The sequence below is a fragment of the Pyxicephalus adspersus genome, chromosome 12 (genome assembly GCF_032062135.1).
Source record: "Pyxicephalus adspersus chromosome 12, UCB_Pads_2.0, whole genome shotgun sequence".
Taxonomy (NCBI): Eukaryota; Metazoa; Chordata; class Amphibia; order Anura; family Pyxicephalidae; genus Pyxicephalus; species Pyxicephalus adspersus.
The window spans coordinates 36,793,056-36,814,342 of NC_092869.1; the positions used below are offsets into that span (position 1 = coordinate 36,793,056).

Here is a 21,287-nt window from a genome sequence, read left to right on the forward strand (position 1 = left end):
GATATTTGGCCGATGCCGATTATCGGGCGATAAAAATCTGCCGTGTGTACGTAGCTTTACTCTCCTCTTCTCTAAATTATTTGTTAGCACATTAACATGCAGCCCACCTTATTGCCTTCTAGTGTTCCCCCCTCTTCTTGATGTGCCGCGGATTGCAAGAAGCTTATATCAAATCCCATTCTGCCGAATTATAAACAAATGCTGATTTATTATTAAGCACATCTTATCTTATTTATGAATTTTATATTTGCTAAAGTCCAGCTTTAGTATTTTGAGATGTAATTTGGAAGCCTCGGGTACCCTTTAAAAACATATTGGTTTTCTCATTTACGACACAGTTTTTCTTTTTTCTTTTATTGCATTCATGTGCACAGAGCCTCACAGCAGTGGATGTATATTGTGATTTTTGCTAGAAAAGCTGTTACATGGCTCAATGATCAACTACATTGCAAATGCTGAGCCAAACTGTACCTGTCAGCCCTTGCAGATATGGAACACTGATTGATATGATGTACTGGTAACTTCTGGAAGATGCAAAGTAACTTTATTTTTTACCAGAACAATCCGTATATCTTAATATAGCACATCCCCTCAGCCGTCACAGAGTTCAAATCCCTCTCTCCGGTTAATTATGCGGCCATGATAAAGATGTCAAGTGTGCAGGTTTTCCTTGCTATGACAAGGAGAACAAATCAAGGGTTTGAACAAAGTAAGCTTTTGACTGTGAGACTTCCACAGTCCCTGGGAATGCCTGACTAGCTACATAAACAAACAATCAGAGGGTGCTATCACCCAACACAGGATGATTAATGGGAGGGACAAGGCCTGCTTGTTCCCGGTGATTAATTAGCCCCTTTTCCACACATACACAGGATTCCATTCTGAACAAAAAGTAGCTGCAAAACAGGATTAGGGGCCTATTATTGAAGAGTAGGAAAATAATAGGTTACTGTATCTTTTGTTTATGTTACATTTTCAAATTAAAATGTTGCAAAGTATAAGACAAAATTAGTTTTAATAATTTGTAAACACCAGTGTATCCCACAATGAAATATTAAAACCATAGCGGCTTATGGGAAACCTTTGGCTTTGTGTTCTGTTTTGAGGGAAATTTCCTTACACTAGTTATGTTTTGAAAATATTTTGAAAATTATGAAGTCTTTCAATTTCTGTCCCAACACAGTGGTTAGTGGGATTGGTTGAGATGGTGACTCATTCTAGCAAGTCCTTAGTTGGCGATGAGGGGCGGGGGTATATTGCACCTTTCTTATTTTAATCAAAAGGTGCCAGAGATGCATTTGAGTCACTTTTGGCCAACTTTGATGTGGGAAAAGGCCATAGTACTAAAAAAGTGAAGACTTGACTGTACACCATGTGGCTTCTGCTGTTTCCTAAAGCTGAAAAAAAGCAATGATAGGTTAAAGGAAAGGTGAGTGTGAGCTTCTGCAGATGGGATTAAACATTGCTTGCATATATACCAGGCCATTGCCACCCATACGCTTGCCAACTGTATGAAAATTTCTTTATACAGAAAACACAAAGTTGTTGTTTGCCTTTTGTGTAAATCGTGTTTGCTGAGCTGAAAACAAGTACTATTAGTTCTTAACTGCTGAATAGGCTGGTCCTCTTGTGACACTGTCAGGCCCTGAATAAAATAACTCACAGAGGCTCCTTCTTGAGATATCCATCTTTCTTTGTTCACATTGACAGGTATTAAAGAAAATACAATGTACAAGTATAGTGTGCTTCTGGCATCTCCTTCAAAATTGTAAAAAATAAATGTACGGTATGTGTGTGTATGTATGTATATGTGTGTGTTGTGCACAATTTGTTTTTGCCAGGTTAAGGGCATTTTTGGGTACAGGTACAGCTATCGGTGGGGTAAAACTTATTCATAGTCCATTGAGCAGATTGGAGGCAGAATATGGGGGCACAGGAAGCCACAGTCAGGAAGTGGATTTAGCTCCAGTCTATATAGTGTAGTAGCAGTATGTGAACTGAAAAAATTAAGTAAACAAATCTAGAAGTATTTAAAAGAAAAGGTTCATATATATTTTTTTTCCAACTGTGTTTATCTGCCTGTTTTTTTCTATGCTCTATTTTATTACAGAATAGTTTTAGTATGATTAGAGATTGAATATAATCTTGCAGTTGGCAACCCTGGATCACCAAAGAGTTAACGAGATTCTGGCTGTCCTGTGTCAGTTTATCTTGGTGCATCTAGGGAAAAGCCATAGGTTTGCTTTATGTGTTGCCCTGACACCAAGCCGCCAAGAAAAGAACTCTCATGGGTGCCCTAAAAGACAGCTTCCATTAAAGAGGAGGCGAGTTAAGTAAAATAAGTCCGTACATCTTCAAACCAAAGGGGAGCCAGCCCTTCCGCAAAGCCATTAATTGAGATAAGGGAGCCACATAAGTTTATGATCTCTCATCAAGTTGCTCGTAAATCCCCCATAACCATCCTCTGTTAAAGCAGAAGGGGGAGGGAAGTAGCTACTGAGGTTCTTTCATTGACTTGGTCTTTAGACCATGAAGGCTAAAGACAACTCTCTGACCCCACTTAACTGCAGTTGTTGAAATAACTGTAGTGCTTGTTTTTGCCCTGTTGAAATTCTATTAGGACGGCCAGTTTAAAAAATCTTTGATTATTTCATGTACAATTTTGGATATTTCAAGCTGTGCTTTTACAATAAAATATATTTTATAAGTTTGTTTTTTGAATAGAAAAGGGAATAGTTAATGCCCAACAAATCTAAAAATTCTCATAGCAAATTCTAATATAAAGTCTGTATGATAAGTGCATGCAAACCATATATATAACCAAAGTTGTGGGAGAAATATCTATTGTGCTTACACATTACACTACAAATCAATTTCTCTCAACTGAATCCAGTTGGTGAATAGGCCAATTAGGTGTTATCATGTCACATTCAAAGTAGGAAGTAGAAGACATTTCCAGGATGTGTCTGTACAAGGACATGGGGCTTATAGTTTGCCGGAAGTAGGTGGTAAGCAATTATAAGACCTCAGTCTGTATAGATAGGTGCACAGCTATACAACAATATTAGGGTTTATATTTTAAAAAGTTAATTTTCAAACCTAGACCCTTTATTCCACAAAAAAACAATATGATTGCTTTAAAAAATTCCCTTGTTTAAGTTGGTCTTTAGTTAGGCTATAATAGTATATATGACATTTAGCATGTATTATTATTAATAATGTCCAGCCTCCTTTTTACATTTTCCAGTTTCTGCTTACATAAGCCTATGGTTTACAGAGCTCAAAAGCTCAAGCTCTTGGGAGGTAATGTAAATATTAAATGCTTTGATGAATAGATGTCATTCTGGAGAAAAAGGTGTTGCTGGGCAGGCTCAGCTACACACAGCTCGCAGTAGATAATGACGATATGCATTGGTGAGGTTTCTCCTTCATCCAGGAAATGGCAGTCTCTATGTAACTTGCTTTAGCTTATGATGCACAATGTGAGAAGTTGACAATGGACAGTGAAATATGCATAAGCAATTTTATTACAGAAGAGGCAACTCTACCACTGTGTCCACAAGACACTAAGTAAGGCAGGAGGAGTTCAGCTTTAGACAGGCTCAGGTACTTATGCTATCTATATGCAAAATACTTTTAGCTGTTTTTAAGAAATATAAAACTCTGTCAAATAGTGTATTTTATTCCTCTGCCTGGAGTTGAGCTTTAAATGAAATGCTCGTTAAAATCTTATTATTGCTTGGACATTCTTGGAATGAAACACTTTCTTATTTATCGCTTAATAACTTTGTTCCAGAGCATATTTCAGTGGAGCCTGCCATTTTCTGGGAATGTCGGCTGTTGTTTTTACAGAACAGATGGGTATTTAGGACAAATTAATTGCTTTTGCCGAATGTCGTTCTGCACATACTCTGAAGAGTCATAAAGGTGAATGGACATTGTTAACAGCATTGTAAAAGCCCTCCACGTCTTCGCTGCCTTCAGAAACCTGCTCAGATATGTAGTTTAGTTTTATAGCTTTACAGTTTTAAAACAAGAATATGTTTTATAGCTCCTTGGATATCCCTTAGCCAACCCTTGCTTTTATCTGTGTTATGATAGCATAATAGTTAATAATATTTACTTTATCTATTTATTTAATATTTTTTTCACACACTTTCTGTATTGCAGCCAACTCTGTGTAGATAAAAATATTTGAAGTTAGGCTTTCCAATATCTGAAATAATAAATTGTGTGTGGTTTGAAAATATATTGGTTCAGGCTCAAGCTGATTCCAAAGTGATACCTATGTTTTGGGGTGTGGGTTAATAAATAGTGGGATGGGCCACCCATCTTCCTCCCAGAACTCCAATGAAGAGATCTCCCCAGGTGTCTCAATTTTACAATGAATACAGCAAAAAAGTAAGTAAATGGGGATGCCAGAGCTAAGATAATCCAATAATAGCTGCTGCAGGGAGGGAGTGGTAGGAATGAGAGGTCGTGCTAATAATGTAATGTAGACTGACCTAGCCTTTTAAAAGTAAATCTGTAATATGTGATTTATTATACTTTACCACCACTAAACAGTAGCCAGTGCCAGTTCATTTATTAAATCATATCAGCTGATTGCCACTTTTATGAATAGGCTGACTTATTTTTGTTGATCACCTTCTTTTTACATGTCCCCCTATGAACAGTCAGTACATTCCTAAGGATGTACATACATCAATGATCAACCTTTTGTGTTCTAGAAAATATATTGCTACACCCTATATAGCCCAGATCTCCAATGGTTTGGGTCACTATGACAATCAATTCCCCCCCCCCCCCCCCCGGTAAATGGAAGGTTCTGCAATAAATTAAACTTACTTGCCTGATTATAATTTATTTTAATTACACTCACCTGTCCTTGCTCCATCATGGGTGACACTATCTCCACTCACTCCTTTTCCTGGTTCCAGATCTTCGGACATCTTGATTGGCTAGGCTGGAATGAGGTAACTTCTGCACATGTGCTTCCAGGTTGTTCATTTGTATATGATTAGCACTCCATAAATTCAATATATAAGTTGTTTTAAAAATTTAATGTTAAATTTTTTATTATACATGGCATGCATGATGGGATGCATTGACAGTTTATAGCGCTTCTTTATCAATAAAAATGTTGCATTTGATAAATATTAGTAATGCAGCTGTTTTGCTATAAAGATATTATATGCAGCATATGTACACATACATACCAGCTGTTGAGCTCTGAACATATCGCTTTTGCATGCCTTTCTGAGTGAACACATTATTCTCCCCTACTATTCCTCATGGAAATGACAGCTTGACCTTTTTTTTTCCTGTGCAAAGAAAGATTATTCGTTTTCTGTTTTCAGATAATTTTAATTTTAGCCAGATCATTATTAGCGCAATTCAATTATGGGGAGACTATTAAAATAGGCTTCCTATATGAGATGCATTTTCTTTCCATTAGGGGAGATAAGCAGAAATGAAAGTAAGCATGTTTGTGTTTAATATACATCTTGCAAAAGAAGAATTCCATCCATTCTTCTTTTGATTGGAAGTTAGAGAAGTGATGCTTTTCAGTTAACACACAATTTCTAATCGGCGCTGATACATTCTGTTCATTCAATGGTATCTGTTGAGTAGATACCTAAAGTGTATAGCAAAATATAATAAAATATATTCACAATACAAGGGCATATTTTTCTGTTTTGTTGCTTAAAATATAGAAAATTAGCCAGTGTTATTTCCAGAAATCCATTCTGCCCCTAATTTTCTGCAGTTAGCCAACAACTCTCACTTCAATGCCTTGTTGCATTGAAAACCGAACCAGTGTTGTCAGCCCTGCCTTCTCTTCTAAAATGCAGAACTCATTCCTCTTTTTCAAAACTAATGGGGGGCATATTCTGTACATAGACTGATTATATCAATGTGTGACAACACAGGATAATAGTGAAGGGACGGGAAGAGAGCTAAAGTGAAAAAATAGTATTAAAAAAACTGCTTTTGAGATAATATTAATACTTTAAAGATTGTTTGAAATGTTAGTTATTAGGGTTGCAAATAATATTGCATGGATATAGATATAAATCATGTTTACATTCATACAATTTCCACTATATTCCTTCTCTGTGTTGAAACGTGTCCATAAGCCATAGTTCTGGGGAGGGTCTGAAGGAAGATGACCATTATGACGCCAGTCTGTGATTTACAGGGTTCTCTGGAGATGTTACTTAAAGAAACAGCTGTGTTGCATGCTATTTACTGCTGACATATTAATCTTTTGCTTTTATTTTTATCCAGCTTTTAAACTTGTGGTTTCTTTTGCATTTCTAGACATGCCCAAGTCATGGTTTAAATTATCACTGGCACTGGCAGTTTAGTCCCTGGTCAATCCATTGGATGTGAAACCCTAGTTTAAATGTTTCTATATTTCATACATATCTTACAGTGTGCAAATTGTGTTTTTACAGCATAAATTACAAAAAACTAAATAACAAAGTTGACAAAATGTGGCCTTTTGAAGTTGGATTCCACCATATTTAGGCCACAGTTTAATTAAATTTGGATGTTCTTTCTCATGGAGGCCAAGTATTACTTAGAGTAGTGGACTACACTTTTGCCAAAAAGAATAATGTATGTATTTCATGCAAAATGGACATTTTGGTCTTTAGCGATTGACTGTTTACAATCTCTTTCAACAAATCTCCATTAGCAGGGTGTTTTAATGACCTTTTGCATCAGTGGGCCACGCCAAGTTTAACATTAAAATTGGAAAGGAATTTCACTATGCAGTTGTGTAAATGTGGGCACGGCTCTTTCTTTAAATTCTCACATATTTGTAGACTAGTCTTGGTCATTACTCAGTCAGTGTGTTGATGTTATATGAAGAGCCCCATACAGAGAAGGAATATAAACATAGTATCAAATGCTTCATCTACGTCATTCTTTGTGTGTGTTTTGTCTTCCCATATAGGACAAACTTCCCATGTAATCAAGATAAAAAAAAAATTGTAGCCAAAGCATACTGTGATGCATTGTGAGAAAGTTTAACACTGGGCTATATGTTACTTTGCCCACAACATTCAGGTTTACAATTTCAACGAAACAGTAACATTCTTGAATACATATTTTAGGAAGTTATTACATGTAAATTCTCTAAAACTGGTCCTAGCTCAGGAAATAGTGCAGGCACATAATCTAATGATAATTCTTGTAATTTTGCAATATTCTTTGCTTCGCCTTTATACAATTGTTGTTTATATCCTAACAAGGCTAAGGTCAATGTGGGAAAGATAGTGATCTATAGAAAAATCTTAATTGTTCAGAAATCTAACCTGCTAAACTCAGATTGCTAAATTGAATTCTAATCCGGTTCTAATCAGCTAGTTGACCGTTTATGGGGGGGTCCATCAGGCTCACTGGGTATTACTGTCCCATTATAAAAGGGTTTCCTATTTTATTGAATGTGGAAAACTTTTTAGTTCTCAGGGAGTTACAGCAGTCAGCACAAATGAAGAATATCTACTTTTATCTTGATCTTTTATTTATGTTTTTTGCTTAATCTAAATTTTTTAAAAACACATTGGTGCCAATTTTAACTTCTTCATAGGTCTGCAGCATCCTGCTATCTGATTCTCTACTGGGCAGTTGCTCTCATATGATGACAATGTTTTGGCTATGCTTCAGTTTGCTAATATAGTTTTATATTATTAGAAAAGCTGTCACTGTAAACAGAGAGCTTTATGGTTCTTTTTACTTTATTGAATGTTATGCAGTTTTATTTGGTGTAATTTAACTATGATTTAAAAATAATCAACTATATATTTTAAAAAGTCAAGCCTAAAATAAAAATCCTGTAATTTGAATTTTAAAATAAATCTGGATTTAGTTGGGCCTTTGCCCAGGAGCTGTGTGTTGTGAAGCAGATTAGAAGGGAGAAAAGTGGCTGTTACAAAGCTAATTATCAGCGGGTTTCAGGAACATAGCCGAACAGAGGTGCATGCAGCTCACAACTTTGCCATTCTTCAGGTTGGGTTTTCGGTTGAACAAACTGGGCAAATCTCAATTGTTTGGAGGGTAATGAAGCCTATTTTGGAGATGATATTTAGGAAGCGGAAAGGACAAAGGCAGCCCATAGGGGCCCGTGCTTGAGCATTTGTAGTTCAGAGAAGAACAAATTAGACTGGATTAAAGTTAATCTGTCCGTTGAATACTAACAAAAGAAGCACAAGAGAGCCTGATCTAATGTGCTGGAGAATGGTCCTGAAATTATCTATTTCTCTGTCCAGGCTGCAGCCCAGTGAAGGAAGCAGGAAATTTGTAGCTGTAATCCCTTAAGTGTTGAATGCAATCACGCTTTCTGCACAGTGAAAAGATAAAGTCCTAAAAAAAGGAAACCTACATTAGAAAGGCAATAGCTAAAGGTTACTCTCTTTTGGTTGGAAGCTTCATTAACAGCAAGTTCAAATTGAGCAGATAACACATGGTGGAAAATTCAGACATGTTGCATTTTTGGAAACCCTATTCCATGCAAGTAAATTGAATGCATTGTGCGTGCATACTCCTTCCCCCAAAGATGTTTAGGCTTGTTTCAGATATTTTTAAGCATATTAAGGTGCAATCACTGAATAGTTGTATTAGGTGGTGTTTGGCAACAGTCTTGGTAGATCCTTCTAGCGGTGCCTGGTAGTCAGTTGTGTCTTCACAACTTGTTTGATCTAATGCTTGTGCCTCAACAAGGACAAACTCCAACACAGTTGTAGGCATCCTATAACGTGCATGTACTACTTCACAAGTGTCCATGTGTGTCATGCACCACTTCTTGTTTTTCTAGGTTATTGACTTTCTACACCAACACCATTGCAGGCACTGCTATAGGTCACAATTGGTAAACCAGGGACAAGAGTAGAGGTGTTTTTAAACCCTAACACACTTTTGTCCTAGGGCGACCAACACTGCTCCTCCAGCAATTGGGTATTGTCACCCTAGGACAGAAATGACATTATTTTAAAATCTGTGGTGATATAAAGATCCTTGTTTACATACTTCTTAATATGGAATAAAAACTCCAGTTTCCTGTTCCCCAACTGTGCTTTTAAGTTAGGATCCTGTCACATGGGCTGTAGACTATAGATGGCTATTTAAAACATACACATTATACAGCCATCATCCATTGTTCTGACCATCAGGAAACCCTCTGTGAAAAATGTCATGTAGCCATCGCTGGAGTTCATGTGCGCTAGAAGTGGTTTAAAGGAAGCTCCAGAAGGTAATAACTGCAAAACACAACCTCAAGAGAGGTCAAAGCATTCCTACTGGTTGTAAAATATTGGTAGATTCATTAATATTTCCATTGATTTATTAAGTCCAGTCCAGAGTTGTACATTATAATGTGTGTTTTAGGAGAGGAAGACCGATTGATGTCTGTTCAGTTGATTAAACCAGATAGGCCTTTTAAATTGTTGCTAAATTCAGTCTTTTGCAAAGTGCAGAATGTTTGTTTTTCCCATATTTTATCCAACTTGAGTATTTTTAAAGCACCATAAAATGCCAATTTAATGCTGCATCTTAGACACACATTAGAGTGCAGAGCCACTTAAGGATATGCTTGTTAGGAACCTCATATTGCCTTTAATTTCATGTCTAGTTGAGAGTAGATGAGGCAAGTAATATGTGTTAATATTCCAGCTATTCCAGTGAATTTATCATCTTTGTTACGCTTCTCTTATGTGTATATCGGACAGTGATCATATTAATGTAATTAATATTTGCCAGTATCTATTAGAGTTGTACTAGCAGACATTGGTAGTAATGTATCAACAGATAGTGTTTATTTTTTTAATTCAGATATTAATTACATATGTCAAATGGGCATCGTGTTTTACAAGTTCAGCACAGTAGATGGGCTTTGCCTCTGACCTTAATCAGCATCTCAGGAAGATAGTGTTTTTTTCAAACACTTTTCTAGATCGGGCTACATACAAGTGGCTAAGCCTTAGCAGTCACAAAGTAAAATGTTGTCCTAATACCTAACTCTTCCAATTCACAGAAAAAGCTTTGCTTGTTTTAGCTCCTCTAACTTCATTCTCAGTAAAATAATAAAAAAAAACAAGGAGACTGGGATGCCCTCATGGTGGGCACAGAAAGTATGCCGAGATCTTACCAAAACAGGTCCTGGAAGATTCAAAACATTTGCACATGCTATTCTCTCAGACAGCTACTGAAAACTATATATCAGTTTTGGGTGCACTGATCCCCTAACCGTATAAAGAATTTCTTATAAAAAAACATAATTACTTTCTGAAAAACATAAAAAAAACTTACACAAGCTGGTCAATGCAACTTTCCTAATAATGGCAAAAATCTGTCTACTGGAACACCGAGATTGTTGAAATGCATTTTTTTTTCACTTTCTCCTCCAAGCTTCCACTGGGGAATTTCCAGGCTGATTCTTTTGGAGATGTAATTATCTCATCAGTTCTCTCTCTCTACATTTTTGCTGATTGTCTATCGAAGGAGATTTGTGCCTTCTACTTCCTGACATGTTTCCAAGGGCAGTGAGAAAGAAATGGTTCACATTGTGTGCAAAAATAACATGGAAGCTATAGTAATTGATTTGTGGCTGGTAGTGTGTACGGGCTTTTGGGATAAATATGTACATTCTACGGCTCAACTTAGACAACTAGTCAATGATTAGCTGGAAAGGTAGGGAGAAACCGCTAATTGGATCATTAAATATGAAATATTTATCAGCCTAATAATAAGAGTGCGTTGGTTCAGTCAATCCTTAATACAAGGTTTACCCACATTTAGTTTTTGAGCTAAAATATTTTTAGCAAAATAAGGCTTATTGTGAAATATTTAGTTTTCGTGTAATTTAGAAGTGTCATGTTTAAAATAAACTTGTTTAAAATTTCAAATATAAGTCAGAGTTGTTGCATACTTCCCACACCCCTTAATGAAGGGTGTGAGCCTCACTGTTCTACAGATATACACTGCATTGTAGGAGGGGTACATATGCTAGATTGTAAAATTGCTGTAGCTAAAAGTTGTTATACATCAAATAATTAAAAAGTGGCAATACTAGCCAACTGCAAGGCACACGGGGTCTGATTTAATAAAGCTCCAAGGCTGGAGAACATACACTATCATCAGCAAAGCTGGGTGATCCAGCAAACCTGAAATAGATTTCTTAAAAGTAATTGCTATTTGTTAGCAAGTGTTTTCAGTCCTGGACCAGATCCATTCCAGGTTTGCTGAATCTCCCAGCTTTACTGATAAAAGTGTATCCTCTCCTGCCTTGGAGGGCTTTAATAATTCAGGTCCAGAAATGTGGCCTACAAATTTTATAAAGAATATCCATTGTAAGGATTTGGTGTATCATAAAACATTACAGAACAAGTCCTAAAAGAGCATTTCATGGATAATTAGTATGTTTTATCTTCTTTTTGTTGTAAGACCATGTACCTGCCAGACTACAACTGTTAAAGTCTATTTTGCGGAAAGCTTGCAAAAACGCATTTACAGTAATTGGTGTAAATGTTTCTGAACGCATCAGAGTGTTTTAGCAGATCCCTGCGGAATATACATATGTGGTGTTGATATATTAGTGATAAGGCCTTTACACGAAGTGCTGGTAATTTAGCTCTAGGTAATAATATAAGAGCTTTTCACCAACAGCATAAATTGTTTTTAAAAATGAAAAATGCATCTGGCAAGGACTTTTTATTTGCCTTGGCATTTTAGTAATATGTATGGGAATGTCGTTTCATTGTACTGATAATACGTTAAGAGTGGCACACACTATCTCCTTAACTGCCGACTCTGTGGAGCCCATCTGGTGCCGACTGTGGCTAGGGGACCATAGAAGCATTTTTTACGATGTCAATGAGATTTCAAAAGTCTTGGACTCAGCTGTCAAGCTGTTGGATAAAAAGTCGCCCAATAATTGAAATTCTGCTGGGGGACAGATTAAGTCGGCAACTTGCTGCCTGCATCTCAGCCCAAGTTTTCCTCTATGGGTCTCTTGGCGATATGTTCTTATGAAATGTGATTAGGATGAAATGACTTGATTTGTTAAACAGGCCAAGATGACAATGAACATCTGTTTTGATGGACTGAATTGCTTGGGGTTTTGCACCAAGATTGAAGTGTCTTGTTACTTTGTTGCAGAGCGGCTCAGAAACTCAACCTGTCCTCGAAGCGCAAGAAGTACCATCCGCCGCTCCCGCACTCGAGGGAATACTCGACTTTCCTAACCAACTTCAGCGGCATCCTTCAGCTATGTCCTCCACCAGCTCCTCCGTGTTTGATGCGAGCAGTGTCAAAAATCAAAGACCACCCTGGCATGGGAAAGGTAAAATAATTAAAACTTATTTTAGATAATATTACACTTCTTACCAGTTATTGTTACTCTTACTTATTTTTGACAGGCTTAAGGAGTCAGCCACTTACTTCGTCCTTAAGCCTCTAAAACACTAATAGTTGGGAATCAGTGTTTGCATTTATTTATGAATAAAATGCTGCTGTTTTGCACTAATATTTTCCATTTTGTAGTATTTATCCATGCTAATCACCATAATGGGACTACAGACAAACCTGACCAGTGTTTATACCCTTAACTGTTCAATCCAAAAAAGTTTGGGTGCTAAAATGTTTTTTCAGTGCTTTCCCCTCCTACCAGCCATCATTTGACTGCATTGCATAAAGTAGTGCCCAGACCTGTATATAAAATTTGGCATGTAATGAAAATTGAAATGTTGCAGAAAGGACAAAATATAAGTCATATTAAACTTGCTTGTTCACAATACTGCAAGATAAAAAGAAATATTAGAGTTGGATATTGTACTTTGACTGCTTGTGCAAAAACATGTCAGTACTTTGGTGTGCATTATCTAAGCACAGGTTCACTTTAACTATAGTTTGTATATGATAGTTCTACTAGTCTGTTTACCTATTCTTTCATGACTGTCTCGAAGGAGCAATAATGCCTCCAAATGGCCCACAATCCTGTGCTAAGCCAAGTACAATGTTAGACAACATTGCTTATGTTTTTGTTCCTGAGCACTCACCTGTCTTTACAGTCCCCGCAGATTCCTCCCACCATTGATAAACATAAAAGAGGAAATTATCCACTCTGTGTATTAATGTGTTGGAAACATCAAACAGTTCCATCCACTTAGATAAACTCACCCTTTAAAAGCAATGAGCCAATGCAGAGCTCCTCTTTTAAATGATTTTTTTTTTCTCCCGCTTGCTGCGGTCTCTCTTGAAGTTATTAAATTTAATGTTGGAATAGTACAAATGATGTCTGAAAGCCATTTTATGATGACACTGGCAAGCAGTTGGATTATACTCAATCTCTGACATTAATGTGCTACTTAAGGTAATTTATCATCCACCGGCATTAAAAAGACATCTTTTCACCGAGAATGCCGAACAGCATCCTAATTTGCCATTTCCCCACTGCCTTGGAACAGGCGGAGGAATCTCTACGTCAAATTTTATATATAACGTTTTTTTTTATCAACCTAATAGAATTGCTAGTCAATTTTACATATGTAACACTTAAAGGAAGTAGAATTAAGTGCTTGTCATTTACCTGGAATTATTTAAAAGGAGCATCTTGACGTGAGCATTCAGCAAGGATGGTGTAATCAAGATTCTTTAATGGCAGCGGTAGAAGTGTTCCATCTTTTTTTTGTCTATATTCATTAAAGAGGTGTTTTACTTAGAATGCAAAATGGACATATTCTCCTTTCCTCTATGTAAAATGAAGTCCCTTCTATCTTTCTCTATAAAATCAGTAGCTTTCTTTTTGCTATTGTCTATTCAGTCTTTTTGGGCTATGGCAACCAGTCACTATAAAAGCAAGAGATACTTGCAGTTTTATGCAATTGCTGTTATTATTAGGGCCCTTTGGGGGCTTGCTCACCATTAAAAGTGTGTTAAAATGTAATTCATGACAAGCCCTATAATGTGTGGTACCGCAATGCATATGTATTTTTTTCTTTTCCAATTGCTTGGGCTGACTAACGCAATGCATGAAAACACATGAAAAATGCACGTTACTACAAACTATTAAATTCAACAAAACATCAAATGCATGCTATAGAATGGCACAGGTAGGTTTTACAACTTGTTGGAATGTTCTCTGCTCGAGTGAGATTCTTTACTAACGTAGGGAAAAGAACTGACCCAAAGAACTGTGTAAGTGGCACCAGGGCTGTGAAGTTGGTAAACTTTGCCCACTAAAGGTTCACAATAATTTCTTCTCCCAACGCCACAGCTCTGGGTGGCACTCTCACCCTTGTTGTTTGTCCTGGTGACCATTAACACTAAGGTACAAAGTGAGAAGAAAGACAAGATTTTGAGTAGTAGGTGTGAGGTAATCCTTAATTTAGGGACCTGTTTATGGACTACTCTCTCACTTTTGGGGGGGATGGACATATAGTTTAAAGCTGTAATTTGCCTTTTTGGTTCATAGTGAGGAGCAGCACTTAATAGCGCTCAGTCCTAGTGCAAGCAGGAGACTTACTCTTTGATTTTTGAACAACTGTTTCCAAGTGGCTTCATGGATAGGTGTAAGTCTGAAAGCATGGGGTTCCTAGGAAAGCTAAATCAGCATGCCAATTGCACGTAATGCTTAGCCTCCATGATTGAAAAAAGCTGAAATTAGCTAATAATGAAAAGGTTGGGCCAGGGAGAGTAAGGTTGGAGAGGAAACAGCTGGATGATACTTGATGCCCTCTATCAGAAAATGAGGTGGACTCTATCTGACTTGCTGCAGCTTCTAATAGATACTCTGAGAAGTGAGCAAACAATTTAGTACAACAAAGAAATTAGTTCAACTTTTTGGGTCTAAAGGTAAGGTGCAGCTGTAATAGCACTCTTACCTCATTATTTTTTTAGTTGGATGTTATTCCTTTCCTTACCTCCTTACCTTTCAGCATTTCAGCAAAACCTGCCTTCCACAAGAAACAAAAACATAAACCATATAAACAGAAAACAGCAACAGAGAGGGATGCTGATCACTGGTGCATTCAGTTAGATTATACTGCAGAACGTGTGTTGTATAAGATATTCCAATATTGCACCAACAGATTGGCACAGCACTCTATAGGGAGTGAAGATTCTGCTAACTGCTCAGTGTTAGGCAATTGTTATTCAGCGTTGTAAATATGAAACTGCCTTTGTGGTGTTTATGAGGCTTTATATTCCCACCGATATTGAAGTCTGATCGAGTTACGTGTCAGGGATCTGGAGGTGCCCAGATCTCTGAAGGAGCAGTCGCAATGAAAACAGCCTTTGGCTTGGCCAAGGCGACTGCCAGCTGCAAGTCATGCAAGCAAATAAACAGCTTGTATGAAATATCTTTCATAAACCAATTTTAAAAGGGTTAGGCATATCTGTCAGTTTGAATTACACGGAAGGCAACATATTGGCACTGAGAATCAGACATCCCTAATTAGATTGAGCCTGCTGAGAAGTAATGAAGAAGCCTTATTGGGAAAATGGGATATGTGTACAGTCTTTTTACATTTCGTAGGATCTGACACAAAGAAACACATTCAGTAAGTTTCCATTACAACTGCACCCTGCTTTAAAAAAAAAGCTCTTGCACATTTCAATGGACTGCTAATGTTTCACACTGCACAGAAATGTACATTGTCATGCAATGGGCAGCAATGTAAATGGGGTACTAAGAATAAATGTCAATGCAGTGCACTAATGTGTCTCCTGAGCACTAGTGGGAATGAGAGATGGCATGGCTTCTAGAAGCCAAAAAAGTGCAGGTGAACAAGCCTTTTCATTATAATAGATATAAATAGGAAGGTTATATTGCTTTTTCTTGTTCCTGTAGCTGGAGTATGAAAGGAAGAAGCAGCACAAGGAGCCAGTCAGTTCATGTGCTGGCAGTACAGTAGGCATGCTGATAGAAGAGATATGAGCTCATCAGTATCCTGCTTCTCCTTTCACTGTCCTGTTTCAGGTCCAGGATGACCAAGGCACGGAGAAAGTGGGTTGAGTGATGTTGACCATCAGCCTAAAGACAGCAAAAAGTATAGCAGTAGAATATCTCTAAATGTTCCAGGAAACTTTTTAGATTTTCGCTTAATCTTTTCATATTATGTTTAGCAGGAGTTATGCTTGAACTGTAAATGATGTCATACTCCTTGTTGTGTTCTGTGAAATTGAAAGACAAAAGTTTAACTTTATTATTTTTTATAAGAAAGGGTTCATTATAAGGACTTTTTTTTTTAAAACTGTTGTTCAGCTGCTGGAACTTTGACTCACAGAGCCACAGAAACACTTCAGATTTATAGTCCAAAGACTAGAAATTCATTTTAAGGACTTTTAATGTATGTGAGCGACAATGAGATGTATGTATAAACATGGAATCTTGCTCCAAAGTGGTTGTCTATAGTGTATGATCGTCATTGTGTAGGTTCACTTTAAATTTTTCATAAGACAAAAAAAAAGAAAGCCCTATGGTTCAACAGACCCACAAGGTGATCATGCAGTTAAAAGCAACTGTGAAAGCTTCTGTGTTTTTTTTTCCTTTACCTTGAAAGCTCTTGTTAGTATAATGCAAGTGACCTTGAAACATTGACTGAGCTATTTCCAAGTTACATTAAACGGTGAAATCTCAGCATTTTGTGAACATCTAAAAGCTGACATTACAGGTATGGGCACACAGTGTGTATGTTTCAGATGTAGCTGATGTTAGGCAAGAATGGGTGCAGGGCTGGGGGTTACTGGCTGGGCAGCTGATGGGAATGATGATGAGTAAAGGTCGGGATCAATACAGAATTCCCTTTTTCCTTGTGCAAGCTGGAGTAATCTAATAATAGGTGTAAGAGCAATGAAAGGATAGTTGATGGAGCCATTTATCTCCACTCAGTTAGTATTATTTAGTCTGGAATGGTGCAATTATGTTCATAATATCTTGAAAAAAATGTCTGCCTGAAAGACTCAAGATCCTAGCATTAATCCCAGCAATAGCCAAGGGTGTCTCATAGTTAAAAGCAAAACTACACACTGTAAACTAACAATGAAAGGATTGTGTAAAGTGTAGAAGGAAAATAAATCATAAAAACCACATTGAAAGTGGAGATTTACTTTGTATTAGACCTGTGAATCAAATATCTAATTTCTATATTGTGTGCAGCACTATAGATGTACAGATGGGTAAAATAATTAGTTGATAATTTTATTAATTGCCTGTTCCCACCCATTCTACCACAAAAATAGGACTTTTGGTTATAGTATTGCAGTTTCAATTCAAGAGGAACCTCATACATGGTTCTTGATGGCCCAGATTGCTATAGGTTCACATTAGTAAAAAAAATAAAATATTATATATAACATCTCAAATCAATAAATTTATAACAAAAACACATTATACACATATACATTTCCTTATGTTGTATCCCTAGATAAAAATACCTGTTGATCTGCCAGGTGTGCCCCTATGTTTCTGTTTGTATTGACAACATAGCATTGTCACCATGCTGATTGAACTTCCAATAGCCTGCTCGCACACTGGGGGTGGCTTACTGAAGGGATTTAGGCTGTTCACCTACCAAGGTGAATTATCCCCTTGCAAGCTTAGTAAATGTGGGGAAATTTGCAAGAAATACCCAATTATGTGCTAAGGAAAAAACAGGAATTTTCCTTGCTAATGATTGGACAGTTAAAGACATCACAGCTAAATTTAATTTACGAATCAATATCCCATGCAGTGGATAATTCACCTCAGTAGCTGAACTGCCTAAATTTTTTTAGTGACTCAACCCACTGTGTGTAGGGAAAAGGTCTTGAGAGGTATAGTTCAAGGCATGTGGAAACTGAGCTAGTTGCAACTGCTCCTGACGGAATTCAACAGGTTTGTTATGATATTACAGGAAGTAATAAAGGAAAAAAATAATGTTGGGACATTGTCATAATGACTACACAAACACTTTAGAGCTGCCTGGACATGGAATTTTTTGCTCTAAAGGTGGTGGAGACAACCCATGTTACTAAAAATCATTTACCCATTGGGCTATGAAAATACTAAAATGTGCAGTAAGGCAAAAAGTATTTTTGCTACATGAAAGGATTTATTAGAAAACTTTAAGCTGACTCTGGACTGTTGGCTAGTACAGTAGACTACATGTAGGCTTTTTCCAGTACTTAAAGTATTAAAGCAAAAGTATCAGGGTAGTAGCAAGTAGAATGAACAGAAAATCAGCAATCAGCCACTATGTTTTCCTCACGAAAGACTTCATTTAAATTAGAATTATAGAATGTCTTAAGGAGAGTTGAACTCTGCCCGAAGGCATACAGAAAGCAAGCGACCAGTCACCAGAATTACTTTTGGTCTCCCACAACTTTTTGTACCACATCACACTTAATTGGCTACGTCTTCCTCCTAGCTCTGCTGTTATAGCAGACTGCTAGAACAGGGCTTAATATCAAGTCAAGCTTCTTAAAGTAGTTTATGAAATACATTTAATAGCATATAAGTGAGTAGAGTTGCATTCCTTTATGCTTTGTTTTCTTGGGTTTTAGCCACCAAAAATGTATAGATTGGAGTCCTTTCTGTGCCATAAAAGTTAACCAATGAATACATAAAAAAATCTGAGTTAATGTTTTTTAATAAACTTGGCAGACCACTCCACCACACAAAGTAATTAGATGATTCTAATTAGTTTTTTTGAATATCGGCACTAAATAACTTTTAACCGAACGCCATAAAAACGTTTCAAGGTTGAAGAAAAAAAGAAAAGGCATTTTATGTAAAGGCTTGTGCCAAAAAGGGTTGATACAGCTTTTACAGGAGTTCAGCCTTGAATCTGTCAGCGACAATGCACAGGGAGTTGTGAAGCAGCGATTTCATTTATTTTAAGGCTCACTTAGTTTCTAGGACTGCCTCTTCTAATTCAGATCACCGCGGCAGCGGGAAGAGAGCATTGTACTCTATTAGAAAGTCTGTTCCGCCGCAGCGTCGCTTGCAGGAGAAGTAATGTGACTTTTTATGAAAGCTTTTATAACGTGCTGCTGATGGGGGTGAAAAAGAGCCTTATTAGACGCGCCGTCTAAATCGTTCTTCTTCTAGACAAAGAAATAAGCACCGCTCTATTTTTTTTTTTAACCTCTAAGTGTGTTTTTATGGCTATTATGGTGCTCAGAAATGGTTGTTTCATGGAACAATGAGGGAGCAGAACAATTTCTTAGGAAAGTATTGAAGAGTGCAAGTTATTTATTTTAACGCTCATTACTAACAATGATCAGGGTTATTTAATGAGGTAGCACAAGGAGCATCATGCAGTAGCTCAATGCAATCAGATTCAACCATTTGTCAGTTTTGAACAATTATGATTGCTGATTGGAAGTTATCGGTTATTGCTCTTTTTTTCCCTAAATAATTATTTCCAATAAGGAAAACTTTTGCCTCCAAAGTGTTGTCATTCATTATAGCCAATCAGAAATAACCTTTAATAAAGCTTTGTGCATTCCTATTAATCATGCCCAAAGAGACACCTTGCTAATTAATCCAGTATTTCAGCAGTTTGGAATTACTGTCTTCAGGTTTGAATGCCAAAGGCTCGAGTTGGGTGTACTTTCGCCTATGACTAGTTTTGCAGTGGTATGAGATATTATCACATTCTGATGATCTTTATTTTGTATTGGGTGGATGGATTTTGGCGATCACTATTTGCTCTGCTGCCTGTGTTTGTGTATGGCTAGCAGAGTCTGATAGGTAGCTCAAGAGGAAAGGAGAAGTGTACACACAGGTGTGTTTCTCCCCCCCTTGCAATATGGTAAAAAACAATCACACTTGTGCATGCCCATCTCTTTCTTCTGACTGCCTGTCAGACTCTGCAATAGGTTTTGAGCGGGGCACTGGCTGTTTACATAGCAATGGATTTGCTGCAGCTGGTAACCAAATGTAATCAATGGCTGGGAGACCATTTTTTAAGGTATTAGTAAATGGAAATTGTGCCCACCCTTTACATAAAAAAAAGGCAGCTGCTGATCACATTGATTAGCAGCCATACAAACCTGACACTTTTGATACCATCATATACTATTATTTCACTAGAACCGTACTGGTAATGACAAAATATTAATTGTATGGCAATATCGTAATACACACCGCTCTACCACTGCAATCCTACTTTTTACCCTAATTAACATTCCTAATTCTATTTTGTATTTATCTACACTTTTATTCATTTCACTTTAATTTGGCTGGTGGGAGCCTGTGCAGCAAGTAAGAAAGCACCAGTTCTGTAAGGCAGGAGAATAAAGAATACTCACATGTTCTCAGTCTGTGCCTGGAACCGGGTTATTTTCTTTACTCCTGACAACTGAAAAGAGCTCTAGGGGAGGGATAGGGAATCGTGAAATGTGTGACTGCTTAGGGTGGTGGTAAGGTAAACCAGTTGCTATTGCCCTGCATGGGTAATGCACAGGTGCACTTTAATTGCTTTAATTCATGGTCTCTGTTTTTTTCATTAATTTTCTTACATGTGGTATGTCTTATAGGCTGTAAAAATATAGAACTGGCATGAAACAAGCTATTTCCTTCAGTCTGTTTGATGTTTTTTCCAAAACTAAACTAATAACCCCAGGATGCTTCCCTGAAGCTTCACTTGTACCATGTGTTAAGCAGTTTGCAACAGATGGAACTGTACCATCCTCAGATTAACTTTTTAGCTTTAAGTGTACAAGGAATTTTTTTTTCTGTTTCTTTTAATTTTGGAAAAGAATTAGAACTTTTTTGGGGTCTTTTCATCTTTGTGTCTATTGAGGTTTTCTCTTACTCCTGTGTAAAAGAAGATGGCAAGCTGCTACATTCAAGACATTTTTTGATGTCTGTTCTTTCCTGTTTTAGAGACAGACCAATTTCAGATCCTGTTATTACAGGGACAGTCTCTTCTCCCTGTCCCAGAGATTCCTTCTCTCTCATATTTGGTCCAAGTGTCAAAGGGGTGGTATGTGCTTACCTGTCCCAGACATTCCTGCTCCCTCACATTTGGTCCTGGTGTCACAGGGGCGTTCTCATGTCCCTGACACGGCTACAGCCTCATATTAGGCCCTGGTGTCACAGTAGTGTCATTAGGAATGAATAGGCGTGGAAATGTTGAATCACAGACTAGCATATTAATCTGTCAGAAGTTCTGAACCTTCCCCAGTGCTGCTATTATAGGCAATATTGGTATATTGTTATAGTGTTACATTGTTGTGTTATAGCAATCAGTTTCTTTTCTATTTAAACACACTTTGTCAGCGGTAGATGTTTTCCA

At 37.2% G+C, this 21,287-nt stretch overlaps 1 protein-coding gene across 2 annotated transcripts in view; it reads left to right on the forward strand.

Annotated features, from left to right (window-relative positions):
- Positions 1-21,287, forward strand: part of KIF26A (kinesin family member 26A) — an 88,460-nt gene that overhangs the window by 46,441 nt on the left and 20,732 nt on the right. For both annotated transcript variants that reach the window (XM_072427769.1, XM_072427770.1), the window contains exon 5: positions 12,163-12,346. In XM_072427769.1, the coding sequence (XP_072283870.1) occupies positions 12,163-12,346 (184 nt within the window). The remainder of the gene's footprint in view (positions 1-12,162; positions 12,347-21,287) is intronic.